Below are 21,253 nucleotides of genomic sequence, written 5' to 3' on the forward strand. Positions count from 1 at the left end.
AGCTCTGTCTTTCGTGGTCCTGCTCACTGACCTCAACATGAGAAAAAGCTGGTTCTGCTGTCCAAGGAACTACAATGGGATAAAACAGCACGAGATGGGAAAGGGACCTGTGATGGACCCATGATGGACCCCTATGCAACAACAGCTACACAGCCCTGAAGAAGCTTCGACTTGGTAGTAAGTCGGAAATAGGAAGTCAGCAGACACCTAAAATTGTTATCTTTATGGCTTGTGATAGGGAAAAAAAAGCTTTGTTCTTTGAAGGTAATTTTTTCTACTTCTCAGGCTAAGAAAAAAGCATATGTCCTCTAAATGTTTAAGATTTGTCTTTAAACAAGAGAAAAAATATTTCAGTAATAATCTCTAAATCATGGCAGTGGTATTTTAAACAATTATACATATCTGTAGAATGAGCCAGGCTCAAAATGTACACTGATATTATTTCACCATATATATTTACCAAATCAAAACCAAACCTTTTTTAAAACTTTTTAAACCTTTAAAACTGATATATCCAATGAAAATTTATTTCTCACAATGCTTTCTATATTTTATCTCCTACAACTGTATTTTTTCTTTCAGAAAGGCACATGAATCAGCTGAGTTTAAGATGAAATTGATGACATACAGTCGAGAAAATTACAATAATCCTTCATAGCATTAAGACAAAATACTTCCAACTGATTTCAGGTAACAAAATCTCAATATGTGTTCTTTCATTCTTGAAATAAAAAAAAAAAGCTCCCATACTTTTTAATAATATAACATGGTGGTACAGAATGGTTGCCAAAATGGGACATCAGTCTGCACTAGAAAGGAAAACCATTCGTGGTTTTTGCTCTTTCAGAAATAGTCTCCAATCTTGCAGATGAAAGTAGTGATCTACATAAAGAGTGATATTTGAATATTCACACTCTGTTAAAGATGCACATTCAATAGACAGAAATACAAATATCATTATTTATGACTATTCCAGCGTTGCCATTTACTCATCATTCTAAGGCAATCCTGAAAGCAGAAGAATGATCTGTGAAGCCAAACAAGATAATTACAATCTGATATTGTAATGTGCTTCTGATCCTATAATACCCATATCAATTCATTTAGCACACTATTGCAAAAATAGAGAAACTTCATCTGTCCTGTCCATGTACTGGGAAAGCCATTTAATGTCTGATTCTCCTTCAAACTACATCTGTTCTCAGGTGATTTCTCTTTTACTCTGTTATTTTTTGGAGTTGTAACTTTATAACCTTTGTGGAAGACAGCAGACAGACACTTTTTTTTTTCATTTTGAGCCATTATAGTTAATACTTTTAACAGTTTAAGTGTAAAGAAGGTCATTATTCAAGTCCAAAAACCAAATCATTCCATAGGGAAACAACCGAAACCAGAAAAAATTCAAACTTTTCTCTCAAAAGTTGTCTGGGATCTCTCCAGTTCTCCTGAGGAAAAACATTACATAGTCTATAACCCTAACCTTAAGAATAACCTCCATATTCAGGTAGATAAATTAATTTAAAAATTAATATGGATTGCGTAAGTTTTCATGAGAATGGCAATAATTTGCTCATATAGTCAAAATCAATCTAAGAAAACTATACTTAACTCCCAGAAAGCTGGAAAAAGAGGGATAAAATCCCCAAATGGGCAATGAAATGTTCAGCCATTTAACTCAGCTTAGCACTAGTAAAAGCAAAAAGGTGAGAAAATGCTGTCAACATATCATAAAAGTTCTGCTGTTGAGAGTGTGATGTTCTCCATCCTTTTAGACCTTGTTCACTTGTGTTCTCTCAACCTTGTAAGTTATAATGTGTCTTTATTTCTTTAAATATAGAGACTTTATCACTAGATGGATTCCTTTTCAAGATATGTTTCTAATTATGATACAAAATTCCTGGAGTATAAGCAGATGGACTGAAATTGTATAAATGGTACATACCTTCAAGGTCATCCTTACTGATCACGATCTTTCGCCCTTCATCCACATGAACAGCTGTTAATCAAAATATTCAATTAGCTTCTCAAACTAGTTCAATGTATTTACAAATGTTGCAAATTATTTTTTCACCTGTTCAAAAGCCTGTATACCTCTGTTTCTATAATGTTGTTATTAAATCTTTCCCCAGATAGAGTCAACTTGAGATCATATATTGGTTTATTCACTTTCATAGGAAAACAGGACATGATAAGATTACTATTCAAAGATGTGCTAAAGAGCAAGAGTCATAGTCACAGTAGATGGATTTGATTTTGAGGCAGATTAGTCATCAACTGTATCATGAACTGTACTTTTGTTATAGGAATTAATCATAAAGTATACACACATACATAAAACACGTGTGAAGGAAATTGCATATTTGGCTCAGATTTCACAGGCAACACTGGGGCAGAGCTTTAAGGTATTCATAATTACTTTAATTCCCCTCTGACTAGAAGGAGGACACGAAACAGAAGGTGTGCATGTACATTATATACAGAATCTGCACAGGGGTTTAGGACAAGGCTAAAGCAATAAAACTACTCCCCAGAGCAAGCTGGCTTACTCTGATCATGGAGAAGCTCTCATAATGCTACTTTGCAGTCTGTAGTGATATATTCAATCAAAGGAAGAAATAAACTCTGCTCCTTAGGTTAACTGGGCAAACAGAATCTTTTTTTTTTTTTTTTTTTTTTTTTTAAGAAGCCTTGAATAACCTACTTTGTGTTCTCTCCAGGTCAACAGGGTCAAGCGCTGCAACAGGTTCTGAGGCTCGAGAAGGTCGGCTAATGCCAGCACTGTTCACTGCTCTCACACGGAAGACATAAGACCGTCCCTCTTGAAGACCAGTCACAGGATACTTGCAGACTTTTATGGGAGCATCATTGCACTGAACCCAGTTTTCCAAACCTACTTCACATCTTGGAATAGCAGAAGACAGCGTTTGTCAGTCTCATCTCACAATAAATATGCCCCATGCTACCCACACTAGGTCAGAACCACAGAAGTCACCTTTGCTAGGCTGAGGAGCTAAACCATACATCTCATTAATGGAAGTCACACACTTTATGCTCTCTTCTCTGATCAGAGATCCAATTCCCACTCTTTTCATATTTTTTTCAAAATGCAGAGGTAATTTTTCTTCTTCCATGGTTTTTCCACCTTTTCAAATCTCTCTGCTTTTTTTCTGTTTGGTTCTCTTCCTTGCCATGTAAAGAATAAATTATTCACTTTCATTTTTAATATTCATCTCCACAGAACATGATGAATTTGCAAGATTCACCTAATCATTTTCATTTCTTCCTTGTCATATTTTCAAGTAAATTTCTTTGTGCCTTTCCTTCCCAAAATGGCTGGGCCACAGAGTATAAGAATCATCAAGAAGCAGAGTGATGTCCTCATACAGACTGCTTTGTGTGTATATATATAGTTTGTATCCTACTGCTATAAACTCTTGTGTAGAAGACTCTCTTTTGCCCTGACTGTACCAGAAAAAAAGTCATGTCATGATCAAGGGCTCCTTGGCATTGCAGTGATGCAAGCAACATGTCAAATGGCACATCTGACTAGATTATACACAATCTAGGTGAAATACTCCTATGATCTATGTACTGCATAAATTAGATATAGATGGTAGAGTCCCCAGGTCTCAAGTTAATTTCCTCATACTGACTGCCATTCATAAACCACTATTTTTCCAGTTATTCCCAGACAGTTATCATCTAATTAGACCAAATGACAGGGTAGCAAATAGCAATGAGCTGCAAATGTTGCTTTTAAGTGCAGACCAGTAGAGATTATGAAATCATTTCAGTAAGGCTTTGCTGACTGACAGTTTCAGACACTAAGGATCAGATGTTCTGCTCTGGCTACAAGAAGCAAGCATTCTCTTCAGTGGAAGAGACATGCAAAACAAAGCTTGGATCCCCTGCTTGTCAGCTGCCTGCACTGAGCTGAAACCCCAACAGAGTGCAAAGCTCACTGAAGGACAGAGGCTTGCCAGTCTGATTTAAACTGCCAGCTCCCAGGAGTCCAGGCCTTGAGCTCCTGATGTACTACATTTAAGAAAGAAATAAAAAGATAATGCAATAACTCCTAGGTTTCAGCTTTTGCAGTATAGAGATTAAAGAGACTAAATCTCATTTGAGATGCCCATAGATTCTAGCTTTTATAAATTAAATACTGTCAGGGCTCATTCTCTGATGTGCCCACATCCATACTATTGAACAGTTTAAGTGTATGATAAAATGTGTCTGCCTGCAAATATTACTTGGAATGGCCTCCAGCCCCTGCTAATTCCCAGACTGTGCCCAGAATTGCCTGTGAAAGTACTAAATCATCTGGACCAAAACTTTGCCAGGGAACAATCTAGTAATTTAACACAGTGTGTAACTGAGTTCCAGTGCCAAGTGTCTGTAAAAATTTTTCCAAAGAACACACATTGAAAGGACATAATGGTATTTTTTCTCTTCAGTACATACATATTTGTGGCAATTAATGAAATGAAATAAATGCTAATGTTTACATACTTGTCAACAAAATATCCAATAACAGGGCTCTCACTGGTTGTGTTCGGTGGTTTCCAGGTAACAATGACATAATCTCTGTTAGCATCATGGCATTTCACATCCATCGGTGCCCCTGGTGCTCCTGCGATCAATGCATCGGCATCTGGACCATAAATAAAAATAAATTGGTTTTGACCCCAACTCCTTTGACATACAAATCATCAAATGAAAGGGTTCCAGTTCATTGTGCTACTTTTTTATATGAATGGAAGCCCAAACATTTAATGACATACTAATTCATTGCAATAATGATTCAGGAACACAATGTCTATATTTTTATACAGACAAAATATTCAAGGATATTTTTGAGAACAGAAAAGCTTTTTAGGAAGAAAAGACTTATTATTTTCTGTGAGAATTAAAAGCCTAACCCACCCATGTGTTTTTGATGCTCTGTCACACTGAAAGCTGTGACTCAGTGTGTTGACCAAGGTACTCAGTAAAAAACATGTAGATCAGGAAAACAAATCTCTTAAATAATAAAAATTTGCAAACTCCTGGAATATTTATAATGCTGTGTTTTATTTATAGTCTTAAATACCACCTTGAAGATGCCCTTTTGTGGCTTCATTTTGAGAGATATTGACTAATCTGGACCCACAACTCCTAATGAAATCTCGTAACAGCATAAGTTCTCTCCCTTCAAATGAAGATTTCTCTAACAAAAAATCACCCTGTATAGAGTCTAAATTTATAGAGCCTAATCCCAGTCAGTTGTGAAGTAGTTTGTGCTCCATATCAGATCATGGCCTACATGATAAAAGGCAAGAGAATGGCCAACAGACAACAATAGAGACTCCAGAGGACATAGCACAATGCCAGGGTCCTGGGTATGCAAAGGGACAGATAAAGTGGACAAGATAGACAGATAGAATGGACAAGAGAGACACCTAAAATTTACCCACCACTACTACAAAAACTTCTAAGAAAGTTTTTATATATAAGTGGGGTTTTTTCTCCTGAATAACATCTTTCTTGGAATGCAACCTGGACATGAATAGCTTTAGCAAATTCTTTCTGTTGAGACTAGGGTGCCAGAGTGGCTTGTTCAAGACATAAAAGCTGATGAAGCCCTTGCACTAGTCCTGTGAGGAAGCTGGATTTCAAACCCCCGAAAAAGACATTCACTCCCTCTACCCCACACAAACTGTCTGGATGACACTCCCACAAGGCACATGTGTTCCAACACGTTTCCAAGAAGAATAAGGTTTAAAATTAATACAGCTACAGTGGTCTCAGTGGGGCTGTTCCAGTTTTCCCACGTCAAGGATGTTGTCCAATGTATTTAAGAGAGTGAGAGAACTGCTCAACCAGAAATATTTTTATCTTTCAACGAAAAAAATATAAAACTGAATACTAAGTTCTGCTCACAGGTAAATGCGGAAGCTCATTTTTACTTCACTGAGAGCTGTGCATGGAAATGTGATGAAAAGTTCTGACCTTTATTCTATTTTAGTACATTTACCTCCTTTTATCTATGTCTCTTGTGAAAACTGTATTTCTTCAGTCCGCTAGTTTCTTACTTTGCTTCTTCTATCTGGTTAATGACATGACTATGACTGACATAGTGGTGGGAATATTTCTTTTGCTTTCTCCTGCATGCATCCCTAAGACCAAGCACAAGATACAAGAATGCCCAACAAGGCTCATTCCCAGTTTCCAAACTCTAAAGCCAAAACCATCGCCATGGGAACTGATTGTAAACAATGATGTTTATTTCCTAGCAGGAAAGGAGATGAAAAGGAAGAAACAAGTTGTTTCTTCACAAGTACGGTTTCTCTGCTTCTTCAGGAAAAAAAATTGTCCTCAGGAATATGCTCCTCTTTAAGCTCCCTATTCATGTAAGATGACTGTTTTATACTACAGACTAGTATGTACAAATCAAATGACTATGAAATTCCACAGGGCTAAATTTCTTTCTTACTTCAGTTATGACATAGGGTTTTTTCACAAAACTAAACTTTATAATGCTTTTAAATTTTTCCTCAAGAACCAGATTAAAGGTTTACCTCTTACAAACAGGTATGCACTGCATTCACTGATTCCACCTCCTGAAACCATGCGCAGGGTGTATAAACCTTCATCATCTTTGTTCAGATGAGTAAAGGAAAGAGCTGCCTGGCCTTCTCCAAAATACAGCTTTGTCCACTTGGAGTCCTTTATCAGCACATCTGGAAGAGAAGACCCATCAGACACGTTACTGTGCTGTTAGAACAACCCGCATCCTAGTGCAGTTCTCTGCTAACCAGGGACACAAGCCAACATTTATGCCTGTTGTATTCAGAATGATAGTGCTTTGATGCTATGAAAACTCTACAGAGAGTAAGTTGCATCTCTCTAAATTTATTTGATCAGTGAATTTTAGAGAATATGAGGTCTAGTGCTACCCCATGCAGTGCCAACAACAAAATTCCTGTCACTATAATTTTTAATACCCTGAGAGACAAAACTTGTTATATACATTTAGAAATATGGACATGAAAATCTGCCATACCCTACAATGAATGCAGGGTGGAACCTTGTTTCATTTTTAATAAGTTTTGCTTCCTGTTCAGGTTAAATGTCAGTTTGTTCAATTTTTTCTTCCAAATTTAAAAAAGAATAGATTTCAGTTTAATCTGAAAAATGCTATAAATATACACCAAACTTAAATCTTCAAGGCATGCCTGTTGAGAATTGAATTAAATTAAATTTAAACCTCTCCAAGGTGAGAGGTTGTGACCCATGATTAATGCACATTAATCTGATTGCCTAGTGAAACCAGAGCAAAAGAATGAATAGGATATTTTATGGTAGGCAAGGGACTTTCTTATATCGTCCTTTTAAATAGCTGATTGTATTATTTTTGATTTTTAACTCCATAAGACTAATCACATACAAATTTATTGTAATCAATGCAGCAGAACTGTATTTAAAAGGTCTGAATATCTATGAATGTTTATTATTCTATTGCTTAAATATATTTTGGAGCCAGCACTCAAACATTTGCAAAGGAACAAGTGCTCTCTCATACCAGCTGAGTTGCATAAGAAGGTTTAAAACATGACACACATTCAGATAACAAAGCATGTGGAAGACACACGCTACTAAATCTTACAGCAGCAAATTCCATAATCAGCTAAAGCATGTAGTAGTTTTATGAGAAGCACACAAACTAAATTTAATCACGTTCCTTCCCATGAGATCCTTAGTCATGAGATCCTTACCTAGAAAACCTGAGTGTCCCCTTTCTGTCATGCCTGTCAGAATGGTACTCAGACTTTGCGGAGAGAGACAAAACATATTTTAAATTAAATCAGAAAATATCTTCACCTAGAAAGAAGCCTTAACCAATGCATGAGCCCTGTGGAAACTCCTAAGCAAAAAAAAAAAAAAAAAAAAAAAAAAAAAAAAAAAAAAAAGTTGATTAACCAGCATCTCTGAAAAGCTGGTCACTAATTTAGATTCCAAGCTTCAGTGGATTGGTAGCCACCATAGTTTGAATACATAGAAATTGTAGGCAAGCCTGTATTGCTACTAAGGCCAGAATCACCCATTTCCATTCTATAAGTGTACCTGACAGCAGGAATTGAGGGAGTAGTTGTGTTTGGTAAGAGCAGAACAGCTTCCCACCCCCACACAAGGCCAAAGATCCACCAGAAATCAAGAGAAGCTTGCATTTTTTTTTGATGCAGTCTGGATGAATGACTTTGTAGGCAAGACAATTAGAATAAAGTTTGGAGGCCTAAACATATTTAAAAGTTCTAATAGAACAAGTATTCATAAACCTGCCACCACAATAATATTAAAATTTCAATTTCTCATTATTCACAGTCCATTCATGTGTTGTGCTCTGTTATTTCTCCCAGAATTTACTTGCAGACAACTAACCCTCAAAGACATTGTGTCTCAAGCCTCACAAGCTCTTTTTAATATGTAAGATAATTTTCCTAAACATTACTCTGATTGAAATTCATACAAAGCATGGCGAACTACTATATACTGAAACTTGTTTTCTTTGTGTGTTTTTTGTCCTGCTTAAATTGTAGTTAGTTTCTTCACTTCGTGATTTTTTCCTTCTGAAGTCAATTATTTATTATAGATTACAGTATAAATGGCTGCAGAATACTAGTACATATAGCATAATAGTGTTTATATTACATAGAGATCACTAACGGAAAGTTCCTGCTATCAAATGAAGTCATGTCCAGATTAGATATACATTCCTGAAGTATTATTTTGATTTTGATCTTTCAGTATCTTGAATGATTCTTTCAGTATCCTGAATTGTTCTAAGTGGGCCATGAATAATAGACGTCATATTCATGTTTGTGAAATCCCAAATCAATTCAGAGGATTTGACTGAGCTGACTTATATGCCCCTAGGAGTCCACTAGATACCTTCAATAAGGCTCATTAGTATGAAGCATACTTTTCCTGTGTATTCTTATTCGAAGTAAATAATACATATCCATCTCAGGGCTTTAGTTGCTATTATTTGATTAACACAAACTGAAAAATTTTAGAAATAGTACAGTCTTAATGCAAGAGTAGAATTAAATATTACCTCTCTGAAGAACCAGAATGTCTAAAGCACATGATGTTGGACAAATTATTAACTTCTCATTGCTTGTATTTATGCATTGCCTCCAGCTCTTAAGGAGCTCAACACAGGGAACTGTAGCATGTACCAAAAGTTCATGGTGCACAAATTCCTGCTGCTTTTGGGAACAAGCTCTACCAGCTAATGCACCTGTACAACTCTTGGAAATAATGTGATCCACATACTTGTAATGAAGGACAAATATAAGCTTGTTCGTGGCATCCCATTTCACATAACATAACTAGGATAATGAGATGAACACCTATCTGACTCCCTAGCAAAAACTTATTGACTTAAAACAGACCAAGTTTCCATCTCAGGTTTTCACAAGTAAGAACTTACTAAGTTAAATAAGGAGGAAAACAAAGAGCATAGTATTGTTACATATCAAGAAGGAATTATCTTGTCTTTATGAAGGCACAAAAGGCAAAGGTCATGAGCTTTTGTTCATTATGCAAGAAAAATTCATGTTCAGTGAAAATTGCAACAATATTGTGCATTTCCTTGAAAATTAGAAGTTCTTGTTAGCTGCAGTTTCAAACTTAGAATTTGAGAAATTTGGCACCTTGAGAAACTGTGCCCAGTAGGACACAAAGAAAAGGTACCCTTGAAAGTGATTGTTCATGAGAGTGAAGTGAGCAATTATTTTTAGTTATGAAATATCCTGAAGTCCATAGCAATTCCTGTGTGCGTCAGTGGGAACAGAATCTGAATTCAAGGACCAGCCTTAGATTTTAGGTTATTCACCAAACAGAAAAAGCCATTTTTATTCTCTTATATTTTTTTAGTGACATCTAATAGGTCATCACGAGGAGCTATCCACAATGATAGAAAAATAGGAATGAAAGATTAAGTAGTAGTTTGTTCCCTGGATGATCAGATGTGAATGTATCTAAAACTATGATGTACATGAAACAAAAGGCATAACAAAACAAGTAACAGTACAAGTAACAAAATCATTCTCTTTCTGATTTTTATAATCTTGGATTTTATTGATTTATTAATCTTACTGTCATTTCTTAGTTTATTCATCACATTTTGTCCAGTATGGAAATTTCTGCCTACTTTTTTGGGACCAGTCCCCATCAGTCTTGGAAGTCCACCATTCTCAAATGTGGTCCCTTTGGCCGAAGGTGTAACCATTCAAAAATAACCAAGATTTTCCCTAAATCCTTAGGTAAAATAATTACTTTAGAATCTTACACAGATTGTGGTTAGTGAGAAGTGGTGGGATAAATCTACAACAGGCTATCCATTAAGCTCTAAGTAGCTAGTTTTATGTTCCAAAACCCTTTTTTGCTGCAGTGAACAAACACTTCTCATCCAAGGTTTGTGTACCATCCATCCCAGTATGTGATAAGTTCAGTGATGTTATTTTGAGTACTTCAAAGTAAGACTGCTTCACCTGGCACAACACAGGTTTTCACAGACAGAAGAGGCAAGGTAAGAAACCTACTAACATGGCACATAAACAGCAGAGCAAACATGTATATCAGGCCTGGCTTCTATAAGTATTGCCTAACTATACATTCATGTGATTTTAATATGAAATTCACAACAAATGTTGGAGCAAGATTAAAGTGGAGACCCACACCCATACCTCAGTACTTCAAACTTTAATTACTGTCGTGTGAGTACCCTTCAGCTCAGTGGTCACAGTATGCAGCTCCGAGTCATTGTGAAATCTAAGAACTGCCTTTGAGTCTCTTCCAAGTAAATGTTCTAACTATTGTGTTATCACAATATGAGGCTACCTCCTGCTGCTATTAATGTGTGCTCAAGAAAATGTTGACCAAGTCACTTAATTGAGAGTGCAGGACTATAAAATTTAACTAGAGAATTTTTTTTCTCAATTCCAGATTTAATTCTGAGAATACGATGCTCTAAACCTGACCTGAATCCTCAATGTCTTCTCCAGCATTTTCCAGGTAGCTTCTATTCAGTGTAATAACTTACCATCTCTATACCACTCAGCACGAGGTCGTAGTCTTTTCAACTCTGGAGTGATCAACACAGAACACTTCAAGGTCAGTGTTTCACCTTCAGTTGCAAAAGTGACTCCGAACTTCTCCAGAAACTGGACATCAATGTGGGTGAAGCAAACGTCATATGACAGGGGCACTATGCATGAGAAAATGAAAGCATTCTTGAGTGCAAGTAAATTGTACTTGGCACAGGTTAATGTCTGATCTGAGCAGGAGATGGGGTTTTCTGTTGTACTGTATGCTGATCTAGAAATTCAACTGGGAAAGCAAAAGCTTGTGGACAGCTCCAACTGTAACTCAATGCTTGGACAGCAAAGTCCGAAGAAGCAAGTTGTACCCAGTATACTCATCTGTTAAACATTACTCTGACAAGCGGATATAAATTATCTAAGCAAATAGAAAAAAAGGCTTACAGTGGAAGGGCATTATTGCAGCTGGGTGAGGCTCTTCATCCTCTCTGAACCCTATGAATAAACACACAAGAAACTTTCAATGACATGAGCATTATATTTATTTATTGTTTTAAATATAAAATAGGACTTACTTCGCACAACTACAGCACAATTAGTTGATGCCTGACCGTGGACATTTGTTGCAACTGCTGAATAGGTTGCAGAATCATCAAAGTCAGCTCTGAAAAGGGGAAGGAGAAAAACAGACGTCTCTTTATGCAAATAAAAATTCTCTTAATGATTGATATTACAAGCCAAACTATGTCACCCATAATGAAGGTGTATAAAGTTCTTTACTGGTAGGGAAAGTGTAGAAAGCTCTTTTCTTTCTACACAGTGCAAGACATTGATGAAAGACAATCAGAATGCTGCTACTGTTGATCACTGCAGTTTTATCACAGCTTAGTGTGCAGGCTGCAGTAACTTGAGCAAACTGGAAAGGGCCTTTAGAGAATGATCAAAAGAAGATAGCCGGACAATGCCAGCCTGGCTATTCCCTTCCTGGATGTAACCTTCCTTAACCCATCTTGCCCTTCTGCCATATTTTAGGAAAGAGACACAGAATAAAAGTACATATGATTCTTGCTAAAATTCTGCCTTCTATCGCTATTCCTAGCTGGCAGAAACTGGTATTTTTTGCCTCTCTCATATCTCAATCCAGGAAAATGATAAAAAATGAGGAATACTGATCAAAATTGTTTATGTGCATACATGGTTTGGTTTGTTATATTTTTTAGTGAGAAAAAATTTTGTTATGCAGGGACAGTATAAACAAATATAAAGCAAAAAATAGTTACTTGGTGCAAAACACTGATTAGTTGTCCCACTTAATACATCCTTCCTTGAAGTTCCATGAGCACATATATAACCAGCTGTTAAGATATAGGTACAAAGCTTGATGCCCCAGTTATTTTCTTATTTAAAATGGAGTCCATCAGGAATAATTTATTTAGTATTAAATTTAATGGAGGCCACTCAAAAATTTTCAGTTATGAGATATGATATTGTGAATGCACCCATTTTGTTTCCTCTCAGAAGAACAAATTTGTGTCTTCTTGGCATTTGCCAAGTGATGAAATTCTGATTGCACTTGTCCTGTTAAGAGGTCATATATCCCAGATGTGGGAGAAGGAATATGTAAGGATGTTTTATGGAAATTTCATAACAGGATGCCAAATTTGGAGCATGTAGCAGCTGTCACAGACACATGAGACACCTAATTTTCACTTCTTGCATATGTTCTGGACAGTGTCATATCATAAAAATTATACTATCTGTGCTATGATGGCTAAAGCACAACTTGATGAAAGTTCCATTAAATTGCAATTTATCTCCCTAGATTTACAGGTGTAACAGCTCCTCCTGGAGGCAAACTTTCAGCCACATATTTCACAAAACAAAAATATCAGTTTAAAAGTTTATCATACCATTAATTATCAAAGACATAAGGGTAAGTCCTAAGACTAGACTACATAACCAAAAAGCCTGCAGATGGGTAGGAAACCCTAGTACAATCTGGACAGGCACAGTGAGACTGAAAAACAATTTAAAAGAATTGAAATCATTAGTTAGAAAAGAACTCCTAAGGTCATCAAGTCCAACCATCAACCCCAGCACTACCATCATATTAAATCATTAAACCGTGACTCCGTGGGCCAGAGCTTCATGATTTTTGAAAACTTCCAAGAATGGTGACTCAACCACTTCCCTGGGCAGCCTGGTCCAATGCCTGACAATCCTTTCAGTGAAGAAATTTTCCCTAATATCTAAACTAAGCTTTCCCTGGTGCAGTTTAGGTTATTTCCTCTTGTCCTGTCACTTGTTACATGGGAGAAGGGCCTGGCCCCACCTGGCTACAACCTCCTCTGAGGCAGTTGTAGGAGCAATAAGATCCCCCCCCTGAGTCTCTTTTTCTGCAGGCTAAACACCCTCACTTCCCCCAGCTTCTCCTCATCAGACTTGTTCTCCATACACTTCACCAGCTCCATTGCCCTTCTCTGGACATTCTGCAGCCCCTCAATATCTTTCTTGTAGTGAGGGGCCCAGAACTGGACACAGGACTTGAGGTGTGGCCTCAGCAGTGACAACTACAGGGGGACAATCACTGTCCTGGTCCTGCTGGCCACACTGTTGCTGATACAGGACATGTGCCATTGGCCTTGTTGGCCACCTGGGCACGCACTGGCTCATGTTCAGCTGCTGTCACCAGCACCCCCAGGTCCATTTCCACAGGGCAGCTTTCCAAACACTCTGGCCCAGCTTGTAGCCCTGCCTGGGGTTGTTTTGATCCAAGGGCAGGATTCATCACTTTGCCTTCTTGAACCTCACACAGTTGGCCTCAGCCCATTGATCCAACCTGTCCAGATCCCTCTACAGCCCCTTCCTACCCTCTAGCAGATAAGCACTCATGCCCAGTTTGGTGTCATCTGCAGACTGTCTGAGGCTGCACACATTCCCCTCATCCACATCACTGACAACAATATCAAACAGTTCTTGCTCCAGCACTGAGCACTGAGGATCACCACTTGTGACTGGCCACTAGTTGGATATAATCTCATTCATCACCGTTCTCTGGGCTGGATGTTATTTAGCAGCTTGTTTTCATGAAGGATTTTAAAGAAATTGCAATACCTGTTCCCAGAGCTATATAAAGCTTAACTGATTCTGGACTTGTTTGAGAGATGTCAGACTTGACAACACTTCTTTGCAATGAATTTTTAAAAGCAGAACATTTTTTTTACTATCCCAGTTTCACACTATTTAACACTTGTGTAATAAAATGCCAAAAAGCAATATAAAACTGCAGTACAGGACAATTTCCTAAGGCATGTTATGCCTCTATACTGAAATGTACATAGTTAATGCATTTATCACAGTCTGGTACAGTGTCTTACTATAATATAGGAAGTTAACAACAAATGAAGAAACTCAAAAATTTCCTAAAAGGAGCATTGCAGAATTAACTGTTCTGGAGCTGCAAGGCATTTTTGTCACTCTGCTATATCCCTAATTTAAGAATCTAATGCCCTAATGTCAATATTTTAAAACAGCACTTGCCACGCTTTGGTGTGCTCCAGCTCACCAAAAGGATTCCCACACACAGCTAAGGAGATAGTAAGGGACTCTTTCCAGAAAGCAGTCTGGATGTCTGGCAACCCTGTCCTGAAGGGTGAGAAAATTAGTCCATCTCATGCCAGGAGGTCACTGTGGTAGAGCATTTCTTTAATTTGCAGTGCCAGGCAGAGCCCAGGAGTGCATTTCCTAGGCACTGGCAGCAGGTTTATGCTACAGCTTGCCCTGCAGTCCTTGTCCACAGATACCTGCCCTATAAGGGCTTCCTGCCCTTCAAGCCACAACCCACATCCTGCCAAAGATCTACAGAGGTGCACAGTGTCTTCCTACCACCTGCATTTCTCCTGGATGAGCTAGACCCTCCCAAAGGATGGTGCACACTTACACCCGGCAGGGAATTGCTGGGAGAGCCGTCCTGTGTGTGCTGATCAGGCCTGATCCCTCCCTGCCCTGGATGTGATTTAGACAGCACACAGCACCCAGCTCATAAATGAGTGATGAACATTAGCCCAGCACTGTTGCACTAGGCCATTTCCTCACATAAACAAAGTATTACTTCAGGCTGCTTTGCTTCTCTCAAATGCAACTTAACTGCTCTCTAACATATTGTTGTTTCTGTAGAGCATTAATAACAAAGATTAAAAAATCAGCATTGCTTGACTGAGGTTAACTCTGATTAAATCTCACTTTAAACCAGTCATCATCTCGTCTGTGTATTGGCTTCATTTTTCAGCAGAACAGCAGATAAAATAGTTAAATAGGAAGCAATATCTGCAAGAATTACACAGGATTTAGGATCTAAAGAGAGAGTTAGTGTTAAACAACAGGTGGCCTAGAAATGATCCAGAAAATAGAGAAGCATGTATTGTGGACTAACTTGGGGTCCCAAACTGTGCTAAACCACTCAAAGTGTCAGAAATTTAAAGGTGTAAGAACTGCAATGTTGCCTCCCAAAAATGAAGAAGCAGAATGGCAGATACCTGATTAATTTTTCAAATGGATATATATCTGTGCTTATCTCAATCCCCTCCCCATAGTTTTGCATTCCTAAGAAACAGCAAAATACATCTTTTGATGAGCTCTTTCTGTTTGTGATGATGTCCAAGGTAGAGAAAACAGAATATGATCTTAAATGTCTCTAGAAGAAGAGATTCACAAAAGGGTCACACCTTTAGCCAAAAGAAGCTCAAAATCTGAGAGCAAATATTTGACAAAAGTTAGAGTTATAATTAATCTTCTTAGGGAGAACATAAGAAAGAAGTAACTGAACAAATAGCTGACCACATTTTTACAGCATCCTTTGTTTTTTATTAAGAGAAATTAGGTTCTTACAGTTATTGTGAACACACAATTCCACAGGCTAGGCACTTCTTGCTATTTAAGAGGTCATTACAACTCTACCCATTTTCTATAGCTTACTGTGTTGAAAGCAATTTATATGTCTTTGCTATGATCACTCATCTGACTCTCCAGAAGATAAATAAACCATCTTAGACAGCCTAGTACTCACTGAAACCCCTTTAAATCTTATATTGGAAATGTAGGGGTTTAGTGGCTAGGAGCTAGACAGCAGTTTTGTTGCAAATCTATTATGAAGAAAGTTGGACAAGATGACAAGTTGCATAAGGTTCTGACTTTCCTTTTGTGTGAGATAATGCTCAGATGGAGGATTATCTATTTTCTTTTATGCTAAAAAAATCTTAGATTTCCTAAATTGCACTGTAAAGTGCACTGAGTCATGACCAGTTAGAAACTACATTTAAAGTACCCAGGAGGCGAGGTGTGGTCTAACAATTATTCTTCTTTTATGGTGGAGAATGTGTTTTTCAGCCTTTACAAAGGTCAGATAAAATATGCATAGAGTACATTTAGATAGCATAAAATGTGAGTGCAAAACTGTATCTGTCCCAAGGTACTAATACTTTTTTGTGAAAATTAAATTGCTCTGAATCCACATGAGGTTCTGAAGTGCTAATACTTGTATGGGGAATATTCCCCAGGCAGCTACATCTATTTAAAATGCATATATTCATCCAACTGCCTAGTGTAGATTTAAACACAGGAGTTAAAAGTGAAATAGCTTTTTTGCCTGAATTAGAACACAGTTGTTCTAATGTGCATGTAAAGAACACAAGGCAGAGCATAGTGAATTACAGAGTTAAAAATTACTCCTTTGAATCCAAATGACAAAATTTTCGGTGCTATGGCTGCATGACATCAAAATATGTAAATACAAAATATGTCCTGATTCTCCAGTCAGAATGAATCTGACTGATTCTTTCTGTTTGGTTGGATTCCATGTTTAGGGAAGACGGATGTCTGTTATGAGGTGGCCACTTTCTCAAGCCCCCAACTACTGCAGCTTATACGGGACAGTGACTGGCAAGTCAGGAGATCACATATTTGGCAGCTGTTTGCATTTCAGCAAGGAAAGAAGAGCAGCACAGCGTTTTGCTGTCTATACAGCCACTGATACTGCATACCTGCAAAACCCAGGGAAGCTGCAGTCTCTCACCCACCCACCCTGCACAGCTCAAAGGCTCTGTGGGCTATGCCAGAGGATCGCCTTTGTCGCAACACCTCTGCTCTGCTCTGCTTCCACTCTCAGTAGAGAAAGGGCACGCCTTGCTCTCTCTCTCTCCAGATTAAATCATCTCAAGCCTTTTGTGCCTAATCAACCTAAAATAGCTCTCTACTGACTGCACAGGGTCATTTGTTAAATGAGAAAGCTAGAAGAGACGGTTCATTCCATTTTTAAGCTTTCCTTTTTGAAGCAGTGCAGGTGGTGCCTAGGACTGGAGCGCCAGATCAGAGGCTGGCTGTGCCTGCTGCCAGCAGGTGTTACACTGCACTCTGCTGGCTCTGCCACACAGCTCTGCTGATGCAGCTGCAAACCTTTTCCTATGCGAGGATATTCACTGCTTAGGCTGTGATTTTTATTAAACAGGAAAGAGAGAGCCCTAATAAAAGACAAAATACTGCCAAAACTTGAGCCCTATATATCTGAATCTCTGTGGCCACACCACACTGACAATGCTCTGGAAAATCAAATGTCCTTCCCTGCTCCTACTACCCTCAGCTCACCCTCCTGCTCACTGAGGGGTGGGAGTCAGGAATATCCCCCGGGAGGAGTATCCTGCTGTCTCTCTCACACCAGCCAACCAGCCGATGTAGCTGGGAATACAGCATAGTCAATCACAGCTGAATAAAACCAAGTGGTCCATTTAAGAAGTCATCACAGTAAAGAAACAAAAAAGCCTAACTCTGTTGCTAAACAAGTATTAGCAACTAATAAGTTAAAAATGTTACAACTGTTAATTACTAAGATACTCACTAAGATAGAAAATATTTTTCAGCTATGCCATAAAGCAATGGTCACCCTCATCTTGACTACCACTGATACAGAAATCTTTTCTTGTACTATGTGCGTATCCATTGTTAAATTATGTGGGATAAAAAAAAATCATTTTAAACAAACCCGCACATTCTCAGACATGTATGATTCATTTCAACTACCAGGAGCTTTTTCTCCAAGGATTCCTCACAGTCTCCTACTAATAACCTATCAGATGAGAGTTGAAAGATGAGATGAACCACTACCCCAGTGCATACCACTTCTGCTATAATTATGAGATGTGCAAAAAATAGACTTGAACTCCAAACTCCTTTTTTTACTGCTCAAGGGAGATCTTGAGCTCAGACTCCCATTTGAAGAAGCTTAAAAGGACCAAGGAAGAGACACTGTATAATCATGATAGCACTGAATGTACACGGAAAATGTTGTAATTGAGAACGTTGCATCATAAAAATATGAGACAGAGAAATTAAAATTATCTCCTTTTTGTATAGGCTTATGGGTTCTGGAGAACAGCAAACAGTGAGGGATGAAATTGTGTCCAGCTACTACTTTAAGACAACAAGGTGACGGTAAGGTTTCGGTGCCTCAGGAATGTTTCCACTGGGATCAGGGAATACTCACAGGAATAAATATCACACTTGCATCAGAAGGAAAAAGTTTACTCCCTGGGCTTCACTGAAGTGCTAGAAAAGTGGCCAAGAAATTCCAAGGCTGTTCTGAGCGGCTGTGGATAAGATTACATTCAGCTCAGCACTTTAGTATGAACAGCTGAGAAGAGCACAGAAGTGGATAGGACGAAACTCCCAATGGCTCCACCTCCCAGAAAAAAAAAATTATTCATAAAATACAAAATATAACTAAGTGCACAAAGATATTAATGGAAGATACAGAATTAATTGATATATTTGTATAAAACATTAATAATTTAACCATTATCTATACATCTATTTCTTTCAATACAAGATACACTTAATGTTAATTATACACTAACAAAATGTTCTTCCATTTCCTGCATGTCCATTTGCTGTATGCTTAAGACAGAAAATACAGCTGATGATGAAATTTTGAAATAAAATGGATTAGTAATAAAGAAAAAAATAATTACATTAGAAATTTTAATTTAAAAAACTGTATAAATCGTAACCATCCCCCAGTATTATTTTAAGTATAGAAGAGAAATCTGTGGAAGAGCAGCCAGGAATCTTTAGGTGGCAAAAAGACGACACTGCCAGACAGAATGAAAGAGAAATGGAGCAAGAGTCTCTGAAGATGGCAGCTTGGCTGAATGCGAGGGAGTCTGCATGAGTACATGCAGGCCTGGGACGAGTATACAGGGGGTGGGGAAACCCGAGTAGATGCCAATAAATGAATCTGTGGTATGTCTGAACTTGCCTGAAATATGGCTGGGTCTGAGCACTCCCAAAGCTGGTTGTGCCTTCATGACTGATAACCAGCAGAGGAAAGATATAAAAAGCACCAAGGGGATGGAAACCATTATTACCCTTCAGCCTGATGGTTACAGGTGCTCAGAAAGCAGCATCAGCACTGATTCTCATTTCTTCTAAAAGTTATTTACTTCTAAAATGCCACAAGAGAGCCTACATACTGCATAACTGGCATCTGGACTCACCAAGCAGTTCCTCAGGAGTGCTAACCAAGGGAAATAAACAGTCACAGTCACTCACCATCAGGAAGTGACCAAAGTTTCATCTCCTGACTGGTACTCACACATATCCAGACAAAGGAGAGAGTTTTCCATTTCCTTGCTTAAAGTGAGAGGAGTGCAAAAAGACAAGCTTTTTTTATATTTTAACCTCCTGTTATTATCTTCAAAAGTAATGTTTGTGGGAAGAAACAGTGATATGGACAGATTTCATGGGTACAGAGAGCAGTTAGCAAGTTTTCCATGGCCTGGGGGTAGAAGACTGAGTGCCTTTGAAGCATCTTAAGAAGCAACAACCTGGTGATTCTTACTGCCAGGTTCTGTACAGGGATATGTTTCTCCCACTGCTGTACTTGGCTGCAGAATGGCAAAGGCGAGCAGTCTTTCCCAAAAGCAGAAGGAATGATGCATTTGTTTTCTGTACTAATGCCACAAGGCTGTGCTCAGGGCTGCTTCCACTGCTGACAGATGGAGACAGGGTAGAAGATTAAATGTTTGGTCAGCCAAGTGTTAGCCACAAATATTCCAGCTGTTTCAGCACAGCTGATGGTCATGTTCTAGAGAAATTAGGAGAAGGACTTTGTGTCTCTAGATATTCATTTTCTTTTTAAATATTGCAGTCATGTCTACATTTTTATTTGGGTTTTTATATTTTTAAAAAGGTTACACTAAGTCACATGTAACATTTCAGTTGTTTCGGAAAGCATGGGATTAATTTGTGGGAAGCTGTTATACCCAAGCATGTTTTATATCACAAAGCTAACATTTTGAAAAAATAAAATTAATTAAATTAGAACCTTCAAAAAAGTAATTTACACTTCCTTACTTTTTGGAAGAAAAAAAAGGGAGATGAAAAAGTAAGCAGAACCTAGCATATAGTAAAACAAATACAGCTGTGTATCCCTGCCCTGCCCAGCTATAATTTTGTTTACCTAAAAGAGCTTCATCATGACAAGAGCATATAATTTTCCACTTCAAATGCTGAGAAGATATAGCTAGAATAAAAAAGGAGCTACCATTTTTTCAGCTACTTGACTTTTCTTTTTATATCTTGTAGATTGTTGAAGTTAATATCTAATTTCTAATTTATCATTTCATTTTAATAATCTAATATTCAGGTACTCAGTGAACCCTCTCCAGCCTAAAATTGAGTACCAACAGAAAAGTGTGCTGAACTTAGGAATTCTCTTTCAGCCTTTGTGTGAATTTTTAATTGTATTTGACATAAAATACTTTGTATAGAGTATAAAAAAATATGTTGTATTCCCCAGAAAGATTTACCTGTTTATATGTAACACGTGCACTCCATATTTGTTTTCAATTCTGTACTTCGTTGGATCACTTGCAGGAGAAATCAATTCTTCATTTTTGTACCTGACAATCAAGAAAAAAAATAAAACTCATAAATATCAGCAGCTATTCATCCATTTGGTAGATCTTTGGATCAAGATATCATTTACTATCATCTGAACTCTCCCTACTTGCACAGAGTATTTTCCAGTATGTATGGATAGACAGATACATATTGGACCATGAAGGCAAAGCAGGACCATCATAGCAGTAAGAAGGTGGAAAGAGAAGATGTGCACTCAA

The 21,253-nt window shown here is 37.8% G+C and overlaps 1 protein-coding gene across 3 annotated transcripts in view; it reads right to left on the minus strand.

Moving 5' to 3' along the window:
- Positions 1-21,253, minus strand: part of MYOM2 (myomesin 2) — a 78,596-nt gene that overhangs the window by 46,232 nt on the left and 11,111 nt on the right. For all 3 annotated transcript variants that reach the window (XM_066179813.1, XM_066179811.1, XM_066179812.1), the window contains exons 7-14: positions 20,942-21,034; positions 11,660-11,748; positions 11,529-11,579; positions 11,087-11,251; positions 6,558-6,719; positions 4,510-4,651; positions 2,702-2,901; positions 1,943-1,996 (exon numbers count right to left, since the gene is read on the minus strand). In XM_066179813.1, coding sequence (XP_066035910.1) covers positions 1,943-1,996; positions 2,702-2,901; positions 4,510-4,651; positions 6,558-6,719; positions 11,087-11,251; positions 11,529-11,579; positions 11,660-11,748; positions 20,942-21,034 — 956 coding nt within the window. The remainder of the gene's footprint in view (positions 1-1,942; positions 1,997-2,701; positions 2,902-4,509; positions 4,652-6,557; positions 6,720-11,086; positions 11,252-11,528; positions 11,580-11,659; positions 11,749-20,941; positions 21,035-21,253) is intronic.

The sequence above is a fragment of the Chamaea fasciata genome, unplaced genomic scaffold (genome assembly GCF_029207755.1).
Source record: "Chamaea fasciata isolate MVZ Bird 193981 ecotype frontalis unplaced genomic scaffold, bChaFas1.0.hap1 SCAF_3, whole genome shotgun sequence".
In the NCBI taxonomy this organism is placed as follows: Eukaryota; Metazoa; Chordata; class Aves; order Passeriformes; family Sylviidae; genus Chamaea; species Chamaea fasciata.